Here is a 12746-nt window from a genome sequence, read left to right as displayed (position 1 = left end):
TGCTTGATAAGAAATGTACTTATTACCTTGCTCATATAATTGTAACCCCTCTATATTATTTTCGCAATAAAAAAAACTTATTAAAAAAAAAAGGCCAATTGGAATAAATGCTGATTGCAGCAAATGTTAAAAAAAAAGATGTAAAAAAATATCAAATACATGTATGGCCAATAGTAAGAATGCCTGTCATTTTCTAATTAGAAAAAACAAGCCCAAAAAGTCGAAATGGAGTAAGGGATGGGAAGGGGAAAGAAAGGAGGAGGCAACAATGCTTGATAAGAAATGTACTCATTATCTTGCCCATGTAATTGTAACCCCTATGTACGGTATTTTCACAAAAAAAAAAAGTTCTGAAGGAAGATCTTCCATCCTAATGAATCCTTCAAAATGAAAGTGGGGCATCTAGTTCCAGATACAACGTAAGTGTACTCTACCCCACTCTGCTAATTCTAATGGGGGATTGGAAAAAAAAATATGAAAGACTGGCTAGGGACCACAAGATGCAGAAAAAGTATTTGATAATATTCAACGTGCATTCATAACAAAAAATTATCACTGTACTGGTAATGAAGGGGATTCTCTTTAACCCAAGGTCTATGAAAAAACATACAGGTAAAAACACTAAAACTAGGAGCCACCTACCCATATGTCCTCCTATAGATTCTTCTGTACTTTAGAATACTAAGAAATTAAAAGAAATGACATTGATACATGCAATCCTTGAATCTCAATTAAGTTAAATATCACATAATTTGATTTTTCCCCTTTTGCTTTTATTTTAAAATTTTTAATGTATACACAATGTCACTAAAATTATGTATTTATGAAGTACTACGTGATATTTCTTGGTGAAGTCTTCGGTATTTTCTACAGTTAAGATCCTTCTGTAAACAGTGACAACTGGACTTCTTGTTTTAAATCTGGGTGTCCTTTCTTTCTCTTACTTAATTTTTCTTGCTAGGAGTTAAGGGTACTATGTTGAAAGTGGTAATTTATATGACATGCTTGAAATGACAAAATTGTAGAGATACAGAACAAACCAGTGCTTTCCAGTGTTTAAGACTGGGGAGAGATTGTTACCACAAAGCAGCACTGAGATTTTCTGGTGGTCATGGAACAGTTTTGTGGAATGATGATGGAGGTTACTGTAGACATGCAATAAAATCTGTTAGGAATATACATGAGTCAATGTAAAAAATAGTGGTATCCAAATTAGGTCTGTATTTTATAGTAGAATGCCAAATGTCAAGGTTTTGGTTTTAAAAATTGTGCTATGAAATAAAGACAACCCTGAAATACCACCTTATCCCAATCAGAATGGCCCACATGCTAAAGTTAGCCAACGACAATAGCTGGAGGGGATGCCGAGAAAGAGGTACGGCTAGTGGGAATGTACACTTACACAACCACTTTGGTAAGCAGTATGGAGGTTCCTCAGAAAGCTAAACATTGACCTACCCTATGACCCAGCCATACCAATCCTAGGCATGTATCCCGAACAACAGGAACCAGGATACAAGGACACATGCACCTCCATGTTTATTGCAGCACTGATCAAAATAGCCAGGATATGGAAACAACCCAGATGCCCCCCAAATCGTGGTTTCTATACATAATGGAATATTATGCACCCATTAGAAAGGACAAAATAATGGCATTTGCAGAGAAATGGATGGAATTAGAAGAAATCATGTTGAATTAGGCAAGCCAAGAGCAAAGACACAAATGGCACATGGTCTCCCTAATAAGTGGATGTTAAATCCAAAACGTAAGGTGATATGACAAAGTAAAAAACCCTGTGCAACAAGAGATGTACAAGACGTTATGTTGAAAAATGAACTTTACAACTTTGGCCGGGGGATAGGGAAGACAGCGGGAAGGGGGACAGGGAGGGGAGTGGGGGGAAGATGGGAAGGGATGGGAAGGGGAAACAAAGGAGGAGGCAACAATGCTTGATAAGAAATGTACTCATTACATGCCCATGTAATTGTTACCCCTCTGTACGGTATTTTCACAACAAAAAAAAAGTAAACAAGACTGGAGAAACAAAGGACCTCCACTCATCTGTCAAATCACTACTAAATAACGCCATGCTGCTAATCACACATATGGTATATATGCGCACACTGAGGGAAATTAGGAGGACACAGAACAAGAGGGAATCAGGGAATAACAACAGTGGGCCCCATCAGATGCACTGGACATTGATCAAAACGAACTAAGCAACTCAATGGCAGTGATGGGAGGGAGGGAATGAGTGGGAAAGAGGGACACTAAGCAAAAGGAAAGGAATGCACACATCACCCAATGTGGAAAAAATAACTATTGTCAAAGCTCATAGAACTCATAAACTTTATAGACCACGATAGACAATTTGCCCCATGAAAGTTAGAATGTGTTTGTGACTTTAACTAAGGATCACTATCCCACAATACTGTGAAATTTGTGAAAATATGTAATCACTAAATCACAATAAAGAATTTGCAAAAAAAATTGTGCTATGGTTATGTGAAATATTTTCATTGGGGGAAAACTGGATTAAAAGTACAAAGGAATTCTATCATTTTTGAAATTTCTGAGTATACACATATTGTTATGCATTTTTTTCTTGTGCTAGGGATTGAACTAAAATATTTTAAGGGAAGAAATAAAATATAATCCAGTTCTCTCCTACCAATAATACAGTAAAGATGAAATAAAGATATTTTTAGACGAAGAATAGTGAAGACCACAAAACTTTGAGAAACATGAAAGCTAATAGAAATTCATTAAACTAACATTTGTTCAGAGAAGTGCCAGGTTCACACAGTGAAAATGCAATGATGTTGGGATGCCACTTCTCTCTTAAAACTCATTTTCAGGGAAGATGGCTCAGTGGTAAGTGCTTGCCTTGCATGCATGAGGCCCTGGGTTCGATTCCTCAGCACCACATAAGCAGAAAAAGCCAGAAGTAGTGCTGTGGCTCAAGTGGTAGAGCACTTGCCTTGAGCTGAAGAGCTGAGGGATAGCACCCAGGCCCAGAGTTCAGGCCCCATGACTGACAAAAACAAAACAAAACAAAATCATTTTCAGACTATTTAATATACTGTGAATCAAAATCCTATTGTGCTTCTTTTGGGGGTACTGACAAGCTGGCTCTTAATTTTATTGGGACAAGGACTCCTGAAGGAAAATGATGGAAGGACTTGCCGTAAAGCTACAATAACAATAAGACAAATAGAAGATTCCAGAAACAGGACTGTGTTTACATACCTCCCCCACTTTTATTTTTTAGCAGTACTGGAACTTGAACTCAAGGCTTTTACATAAAGTCTTAGAATTCCTAAATTTCTTTACCAAGCAATATTTGTCTTTCATTTTATGAGTAGGAACTATATAAATAAACCCATTTAAAATAGATTTCTGTATATAAATTTAAATACACAATACCTTTTTATACAGAACAATTGTAAAGGAGTCCTGTTGACAGTAAAAGAAATATTTCTCTTTGTATCAACTTGTGTGTGTGTTGGTTGAAGTTATAAGTACTATGCTTGTTCATATTTAGTGACTGCCAAGAAGTTCAGAGCCAAATCCAGTGTTGTTTGATTAACATCCCAGATACTGATGCATCCATTTGGGGGGGGGGGATACAGGGTACAAAGGTGGGAATATTAAATAATCTCATTTCATATTGTAAACTAATTAAAATAATTTGAGGGGAAATGATGGGGTATAGATCATGTAAAATGTTGGCTCTTGAGACTGAATTAAATTCTTTTTCATTCTAGATATAAATGTATTCTTTTCTATCCAATTAGGAGGGATATCTGATGTTGTTAGAAACACATCTAAGGTAAAAAGTGAGTCACTATCTACCCCCATGATCCTATAATGTAAAAATATTGTTTTACAATGTAATCCACTGTTAGAGAAACCTTTTTGATTGTAGGGTGAGATGAAAGGAGCTCGTGTAAAAATATAGGATATGTATGTTAAGGAGAAAGAAAGAAATCAGAAGAGTATACAAACATGTTCTGTGCTGTTCTTTTTTGTAATAACTGGTATGAGCTGCTTTTGCTTTATCAGCAGGATATATATCCATTCTCACTTAACACAACCCTACAATCTTAGCCCTTAGGAAACATAAAATGTCCTTATTTCCAAAGGGCATATTCTAATGTGGCATTAAAAGAAAACAAACAAACATCCCCACTCACCCTCCTCTCCAAAAAAGAACAGAAGCAACCAGCATCTCCTCTCACCTGTGCGGCTGTGTCCTTGTGCATTGACCCTGACAGCTGATGTTCTTCCTCCATTTTTCTTGGAGTTGCAAAGGACTTAGCACTTCTTTCACTGCGGACTTTTTCTATTAACTTGTTTTGCATCTGAATCGCTTGCTTTGCTGCAGCCCTTTTGGAATCAATCTGTTGGTATAGATCATAGCATGAAGGGAACTTTCAGACGTTTCTTTAAAAAGTGCAGTCATATCAAGAATTTTGAAATTCTAAACTTGCCAACCTTTCATAAAGAAATAAAGAAGAACACAATGGACATAAACGTACCATAGCTGGCAAGATCTAGACCTTCTGTCATCAGTGGGACAAGACCAATTAAAGTGTTACTGTTATATGCTATTTAGAAATTGTCTTTACAGATAACTTGCTTACTGAAAGCATCATTCTTAGAGAAAATTGTCATATTTTAAAATGGTATGTGCTTTCATTATTAACCTTTGCTGGGAGTGAATCCAGTTTATTGTTGTAGTTTCAATTCTTATTAATTAAAACCTTAGTTTTCTATCACTGAAGTGTGTCTGATTAATATGAAAGTGAACAGGAACTTATGATATTGCTAACTTTTTGTGCAGGTTGTTTAACCTTGGAGTAAGATGAGGAACAGTTCGTGTCATCAAGCACCTTGTACCAGTATGAGAGGTTAACTGTGACAAGCTTGCTGCCTCTTAGGCTTCTTTTTCAGACTGTGGTGATATCTAGGGAATGACTGACTCTCAACAACCTTGAAGTAGACACAGGAATCAAAGGGCAGATCCGACGAGCCAACTGGGAGATTGAAAGTCACAGTGAAGGTTCTTATGTGAAGTATTTGTTCACCAGCTTCATGTTTACAGCAGCTGAGAGTGCCCACACCTTTTTTTTTTCCCATTGGTTAAATGGGGAGCAGAAGACAGGAACAGCAGAAGGGGAAATAATGGAGTAGCCGGTGCCAAAACAGAGAATGAATTACACTGGCTGGGCAACAGAGACTTAATTTGTAGTCTCTCAATGTTTAGCTTCCATTGCCAAGTGTGTTCATTCCTTCCCTTTAAAATATACTGGTGTTTGATGGCTAGTTCCAAGTTGTCACAACACCCTTCTTTATCTTTACCTCCTCCAGGATCTCAGCTTTATCAAAGACCAGCAAAACCACCCCCTTTCAGTAACCTGCAAATTGGAAACGCTGCCTAATCACTCAAGCTTCCTTTGTTTTTACCACTCAACCCTCTCAGACAACTGGGAAAGCTGATGGGTCACCAGAGCCAGAGCCACTCTTCCTCTGAAGTTACCTTATAAATGCACTTCAAACAACTTGTGTGAAGCCCAAGTCCCCTGGCACACACCCTCTCCTCTGAAATGCTGGCCTAGTGAGCTTTGTGAAAATATGCTCTTAAACATTAAAGACTAATTAGCTGATTTTTCTACATCTTTACTGACATACAATAGGCAAAAACAATATATGTTATACAATGCAATATATGTATACATATATACACACATATATTTATGTATGTATACACTGTGTAATACCACAATCAAGTTAATTAGCACAATCATCTGATCTATTTCCTTAGGAGATTTTAAGTACATGATTCATTTTAAGTACAAGATAACTGTAGTCACCACGCAGTATGCTAGATATCCATACCTGATTAATCTTAAAACTAAAGGTCTATACCCTTTGACCAGCATCTCCCCGTTTTCCCTAGCTCAATTCCCTAGAAACTACCATTTTGCTTTCTGTAAGATTTTTTTGTTTCAGGCTTTACATGTAAGTGATACCATACAGTTTTTGTTTTTTCCTTCTGTGACTATTTTATTTCTTTTAATGTGAAATAATCCTGTCCTCTAGGTTCATTTGTGTTGTCAAAAATGGCAGACTTCCCTTAATTTTTATCACACACACAAACACACAATTTCCTTGATCTTCATTCAATGGGCACTAGGTTCTTCTCACATCTTAGTTACCATAAATAATCTGAACTAAACACAGAGAGGCCCAGGACTTTTAGAGATACCAGTATTTCATTTCCTTTTGAAGAAGTATGGCTGGTTCTATTTTCTGTTGAGATATTATTATTGAGGTTTTTAGTAGCTACTATATGTTAAGCAGTAAGGTACTGGTTTTTGCCCTGAGAGTTTCAATTCTCTGTGAGGCTTCCTGTAGCTGATGTCAGCAGTCCTGCCATGGTCACCGTTAGCTGATAAACACAGTCATACACAGAGATGGTTCTGCTTTGAATGAAGCCTTTAAAATGGTTAAGAACAAGGGTGGGCGGGAGAAAAAAGTAAGGTGGACTAGAAATTCTTAAACTTTCTTTTCCTCAAATACATGAAAATAAATACAAGAAACGTATCAAGTATTCCATATAATCAAACAGGACACTATTAAAGAATGTGTCATTTTCAAGCAAAGCAACTCTATTTAAAGGAAGTACTTTTTAATGTTCCATTCAAATTTCACACTGTTCTATAAAACCACGAATACTTCAGACTCCTAAAATTAATAAAGTAATAATATGCTTCTAAATGGTAAGTTTTGTTTTACTTTCCTCTCATTTCCAGACAGTAAGTCAGAAGAAAAGTTCATACAATCATTTTGAGAAGGCTTGGGAAAGAATTTTCTACACTGTTGTATACAAAGATTAGGTTTGCTATGGGGAAACTCAGGCTTCAGATAAAAAATTTCCTGTCTGAAATGTAGGAGGACATTCTGGCTCTGACCTATAGCTAGGCCTCTACCCAGTTAAAGTATCCTGAAAGGATGAATGGAACATTATGCCCAAGTGTCCACACTTCCACTGAGGAAAAAGGCACCATCAAGAATGCATAAACTGATTCAAGGACTTACTGGCTCTTGAAATAGTATCTTACTCAGGCCTAGATTTGCCTTCACAAACATTGTTTTCCAACAGATGAGATTTTAAACTAAGAATTTTACAACTATATCAGTAAGTAACTATCATCATTTTTTTTCATTGAGCTTTGAATATGAAATCCCAATGGACTCTGGAGGCCTAGCAGTGGTAGTGGGCGAGCTAAACTGCCACAGGCCCTGGGTACAATCCCCAGCACTGGGGGTGGGATGGGGGGAAACCTCACAACCCTCAGTCCCTCAGTTGGTGGCATAAATGAGTTCAGCAGCCCTGATCACAAGACTTCTCTTTGGACTGACAACGTAACTACAGGAGCTGCCAGAACCACCACTGAGTGATGTCAGCTTACATGCCATCATTTTGATTGAGGCAAGCACCCCCAAGATCTGCTTTTTAGGAAAACTATCACAGTCTGTACTATCGTGACAAAAATTCACTTCTAATTTCTCTCCAATAACAGTATTAGAAGACTTTAAAAAGAAAGCTCAATTGGCATGGGACAGTTTGTGATGCCTAGCAAAATTTCTTATTAGAAAAATACATTTGTTTTGCAAAAAGATGTTATAAGTTTGCTGAGGTTTTCATGGTGGTATGCACTTTCTAATCCCATACCAAATCAAATTTTTGTTAGTAGTACTCAATTTCCCTCCATAAGTTTCACTTATATTGAATTAAATAACATTTTAAAATAATCTGCCAGCGTTGGTGCCTCCTGCCTGTAATCCTACTTACTCAGGAGGCGGAGACCTGAGGATTCCAGTTTGAAACCAGTCCTGGTGGGAACGTTATTAAGACTTATCTCCAGTTAACCACGGAAAACTCATGGCCAGTGCCCAGGCTCACACTTCAAGCCCCAGGGCCAGAAAATAAAGTAAACATCCATGGCCTTTTTATTTTGAACAATAAAGCATAGAAACATTTTAACTATATACTTTTTCTGTTTCAATGACTGCTTTAAGTATCTGTGTCGAAAGAAAGTTCAAGTGCAGAATTTGTTAGTCTTTTATGGGACTACAGTGATATACATATAAAAAAAAACCTTTTTATTAATAAGAAGAATCTTATTAAAATGAAAGAAAGAGGAGGCCATGTGGTTGACAGCAATTCTGATCTCTGAAGCTTTTGGTGTTTCCCAGAAACTATTCTGGAATCATTTCTCTGCTTGACTCACTCAGTGTATCTGAGTACAGGATCCTTTCTGTTGTCACAGGTCACTTCTGACCATTTTCAGGTTTGATTTGTTTTGGCATTGCAAAATCTGTAAACTTAAAAAAATTAAGCTATGGGGGGGGGCGGGGAGGATTGGGTGGGGGTGTGGGGAAGGATGGGAAGGGATGGGAAGGGGAAACAAAGGAGGAGGCTACAATGCTTGATAAGAAATGTACTCATTATCTTGCCCATGTAATTGTAACCCCTCTATACAGTATTTTCACAATAAAAATAATAAAAAATAAAAAATTAAGCTATGTATAGTTTAGCCACATATGATGGGGTTATAGTTTATATGATCATTTTTAAATATATGTATATACCTAATATACTAGCAAAAAAGTCATTGATGAATAAATATTCTGCTGTTAAATATACTTTAATTAGGATGATCACATTGCTAACAGAAATCATGGTCTAAAGAATGAATATTATTCTTGTTTTTACTCAGAAAGTATTCTAATCAAAAGAAATAAAATATTTTTTAATGGAGACTCATTGGAAACATGTTTTATGTTCTATTATCTGCATGTAAAATGGTTTAACAACAAACACCCTTTGAATTTGATGAAACTGAAAATTCTGGTGGATAATAATTAGAATTTTATACCAGAGGATATAGTTATCGGATTTTAGAATGGTTTCTTTTATATTTCAATTAAGTTTATGAAACTGAAAAACTACAAAAAAGTAGAAAACTCTTCTTAAATGAGTGTAGATTAAGTTGTGACCATGACTGCAAGGGGAATGCTATGTCAAGGAAATGGCTCTTTGTTTTGCTGGAAAAGGGATAAAAATACAAAAGTCAATAAAACTGTTAAAATAAGGCTCAGTAATTACCAAGATCAAAATCCAGTGGCTTTTTATTAAACATGAACTTTTGTTCTGCCTCCTGCAATACGTAAATAGTGCTGACAATTGGTTTGTGAGGCACTTGCTACAATAAAATGTAATTGTATCATGAGAGAAAGGTGACAATCAGGAGATCATGAAAAAATTACATATTCTCACTGGTAGTTAATTAGCCATGCAAAACCTCCTCAAACAGATATTCTCTTCTATTAGGAATGATTACTATGCAGGCCTACAGATGTCAATACCACAGTCATTCAAATACTTCTTTTCCTACTAATTGAAGGTTGTAAAGCTCTGGTGCCAAGGTTTTGCTTCCAAAGAGCTAATTTATGACTAGAAGGATATTTTATGTCTTCAGTTGCAGCAGCTACAAAATTCAGCAAATCAGAACCATCTGTGCACTGATACTTGACTCACCATTCATCTAGCAGCCTATCAGTCATATTAGTTTGCATCCTGCATTCTTGGCTCATGAACACTTGTGATGATCCAAAGTTCATAAGAAATATTAAAAGTGAATGGCATTTTGACCCTACCTTATTGTGCATGAATGAAGGAAAACAATTCTCTCCCCATTTTTTTGCACATGGACAGCGTCAAGGAAAAAGTGGATGCTTAATCGCCTATCCAGTAATGTATCTAACAGTAGTCTCAAACTGACACCATCCTCTTCCTAAATATATTTGGAATTCTAATCCTTTAAGTTTTATCTATTTTTTAAGCTGCTATAAGGGAGATGGTTGTAAGATATCAGAATAAAGAAGTGTGGCAGATTTTTAAAAAATAAATTGTTTCTATGTATTGAGCCATCAGTATATACATATAATACCTAATAATATTATCCAACCCTATATTATGATCAAATTGGTAGGCAAGGCAGAGTCAGTTAACTAAAGAAAATCCAAAGAAAAAAAGAGACATAAAAGTTCTCATGAATCAGGTGAAAAGTAGCCTTTAACTTAACCCTAGACAGGGGACATCAGTGACTGCTTTATTTCTTTAGTAATACTCAACAGGCCATAGATCCTACTGAGACAACAGGTAAAATAAATTTCCAAGCAACATCTTAGTCCTGAATTAAAAGGAAATAGGAATTAAATATAACAAATAGGAAACTGACATGAAAGATAGATTTTGAGGCCTAAAACCCATCATGGGACAGAAAACTTTCATACAAGGCTATCACAGGATCCCAGGGATTATATTACTTACTTTTTGATTGGTTGCATTAATACTCAGTCCTTTAGTGGAAAAGTCCAGTGGTCCTAAACGTATTCCATTGGGGTTGAGAAGTTTCTTGAGTTTTTGATAGTCTGGCTTTTCATTATAAGCTAAACTATGAACACACATCAAAAATTGGGCTATTTCACCTGTAAAGTATTAAATTTTTGTCATTCATAATTAGCAATAATTATCCAAACTCTAACAAACTTACCTCTTATATCTTATACATACATACATCCTGACTAAACTAAAAATTAACAACTCAATAATCACTTTAAAATTATTATTCAAAAATGACTGAAATGCAGTGACTTGGAAATCTGATATGATGGGGCAAATTAGTAATTTTTTACATGCATTTGTTGATATGTTTGATTTTGAGAGGAAATAATTTTTAATAATTATAGTGATTTTGATTTTTGAGATGTAACTATTAAGGACTATACAAGATATACTAGATCAGCTATGTCAGATATTTTTTTGACACTATAGGGTTTTGAACTCAAGCAAGTGCTCTACCGTCTGAAACACACCCCAGCCCTTCAGATTTTTTTATATTGAATTTTCAAATATTTCATTAAAGTGCTACTTATTATAAACCTTCTGACTTTGAAGGCAAAGAAAAAACAATCTTTGCAAATTTGAACTAATGCTTTCACTTTGAGATGATAGTAGTGCAATTAGAAATGATATGTAGGGCTGGGATGTAGCTCAGGGGCAAAGTGCTTGCCTAGCAAGCGCAACGTCCTGGGTTCAACCCCCAGTACCAAAAAAAAAAAAAAAAAGAAAAAATAATAGAAATGATATGTACATATGTACATATAAGATGATATTAAATGAACCCCAAGATAGGGACACAAATATTTTTTTTCTTTCTTGCTATTTATAATGTACTATGTGATTTTTTTGTTTCTTTGTATGTTCCTCCCCCATGGTATAACACCTGTTTTTACTGTACTTGATTCCAGTGCTCTGCATCTTATATATACGCTTCTGTAATTTGGGGAGAGGAAGGGAAAAAACAAAATGCTTAAATAGGGATACAGGTTGACCCATTGTAACAATGAGATGTACAAGACACTATGTTGAAAATGAACTTTACAACTTTGGTGGGGGTACAGGGGGGTAGTAGTTGTGGAAGTGGGAGGGAACGGATGGAAGTGGGAAAACAAAGGAGGAGGCCACAAGGCTCGATAGGAAATGTACTCATTACCTTGTTCATGTAACTGTAACCTCTCTGTACAGTATTTTAACAATAAAATGTACAAATATATATATATATATATATATATATATATATATATAAAATAAACTGATTCCATGTTTTAGCTACAATTGATTTAATTGTGAGCCACTGGCTCACACCTGTAATCCTAGCTACTCAAGAAGCTGAGATCTGAAGATCGCGATTCAAAGCCAGCCTAGGCAGGAAAATTCGTGAGATTCTTATCTCCAATAAACCACCAGAAAACCAGAAGTGGTGCTGTGGCTCAAGTGGTAGAACACTCTCCTTGAGCTGAATAGCTCAAGGGACAGTGCCCAGGCCCAGAGTTTAAGCCCCATTACGGACACACACACACACACACACACACACACACACACACACACACACACACACACACACACACACACACACACACACACACACACACACACACACACACACACACACACACACACACACACACACACACACACACACACACACGAATTCTGTAATCCTCCCTCCACTCCTGTATGCCTGGCCAGCAAAAGGAATTCACAGCATTGGTGCTTTTGCTCAGTAGGATGAGGGGCAGACACCCTGTATTTTTCCTCTAGTGAGATAACAGTGACAAATCTTCCTCTAAAAAGGTCATAGACCTTTATTTTTAGGGTGTTTTCTGATGCTGGGGATTGAACCCAGTTACTAGCCATATGCTGTACCACTGAACTACACTTCCTAACCTACCAGCTTTTAAGTAAAACCAAAATTAGAACCTAAAGTTAGAAATATAGCTACATGAAAATGCTACGGGTTGCATTTTTATATTTTGCATTTAGGTGGTGGTTAATCTAAACTTGAAATAGGAGTAATATTATAATACCACTTACAAGTTAGTAGTTTAGGTATACTTTTCATTTTCAAATTCTTATCACTGACTCAAATGTGACTACTTCATACTTTTTTGCGTAGGTGCTTATATTCCATGATGGTGAAGTCTGGGAAGCTTCATGTGCTGGCAGGAGGAATTCTTCCCTTCCTTTCCTACCTCCATTCAAGTGGAGAATTGCAGAGGCCTTGGGTTTCACTTCCTACAGGGAAAATTTCCTAATGGAGTAGTCA

General features: G+C 36.3%; 1 protein-coding gene across 6 annotated transcripts in view; it reads right to left on the bottom strand.

The window, feature by feature from the left end:
* Window positions 1-12746, bottom strand: part of Vrk2 (VRK serine/threonine kinase 2) — a 113492-nt gene that overhangs the window by 42698 nt on the left and 58048 nt on the right. For 3 of the 6 annotated variants that reach the window (XM_070025679.1, XM_070025677.1, XM_070025678.1), the window contains exons 11-13: window positions 10409-10566; window positions 4245-4406; window positions 2984-3037 (exon numbers count right to left, since the gene is read on the bottom strand). In XM_070025679.1, the coding sequence (XP_069881780.1) occupies window positions 2984-3037; window positions 4245-4406; window positions 10409-10566 (374 nt within the window). The remainder of the gene's footprint in view (window positions 1-2983; window positions 3038-4244; window positions 4407-10408; window positions 10567-12746) is intronic. The other 3 variants (XM_070025681.1, XM_070025682.1, XM_070025680.1) reach the window with 1 other exon arrangement.

The sequence above is a fragment of the Dipodomys merriami genome, unplaced genomic scaffold (assembly GCF_024711535.1).
Source record: "Dipodomys merriami isolate MVZ:Mamm:240054 unplaced genomic scaffold, mDipMer1.0.p SCAF_17, whole genome shotgun sequence".
NCBI lineage: Eukaryota > Metazoa > Chordata > Mammalia > Rodentia > Heteromyidae > Dipodomys > Dipodomys merriami.
The sequence above is the reverse complement of the archived record's forward strand: the minus strand, read 5'-3'. Positions and strand labels throughout refer to the sequence as shown.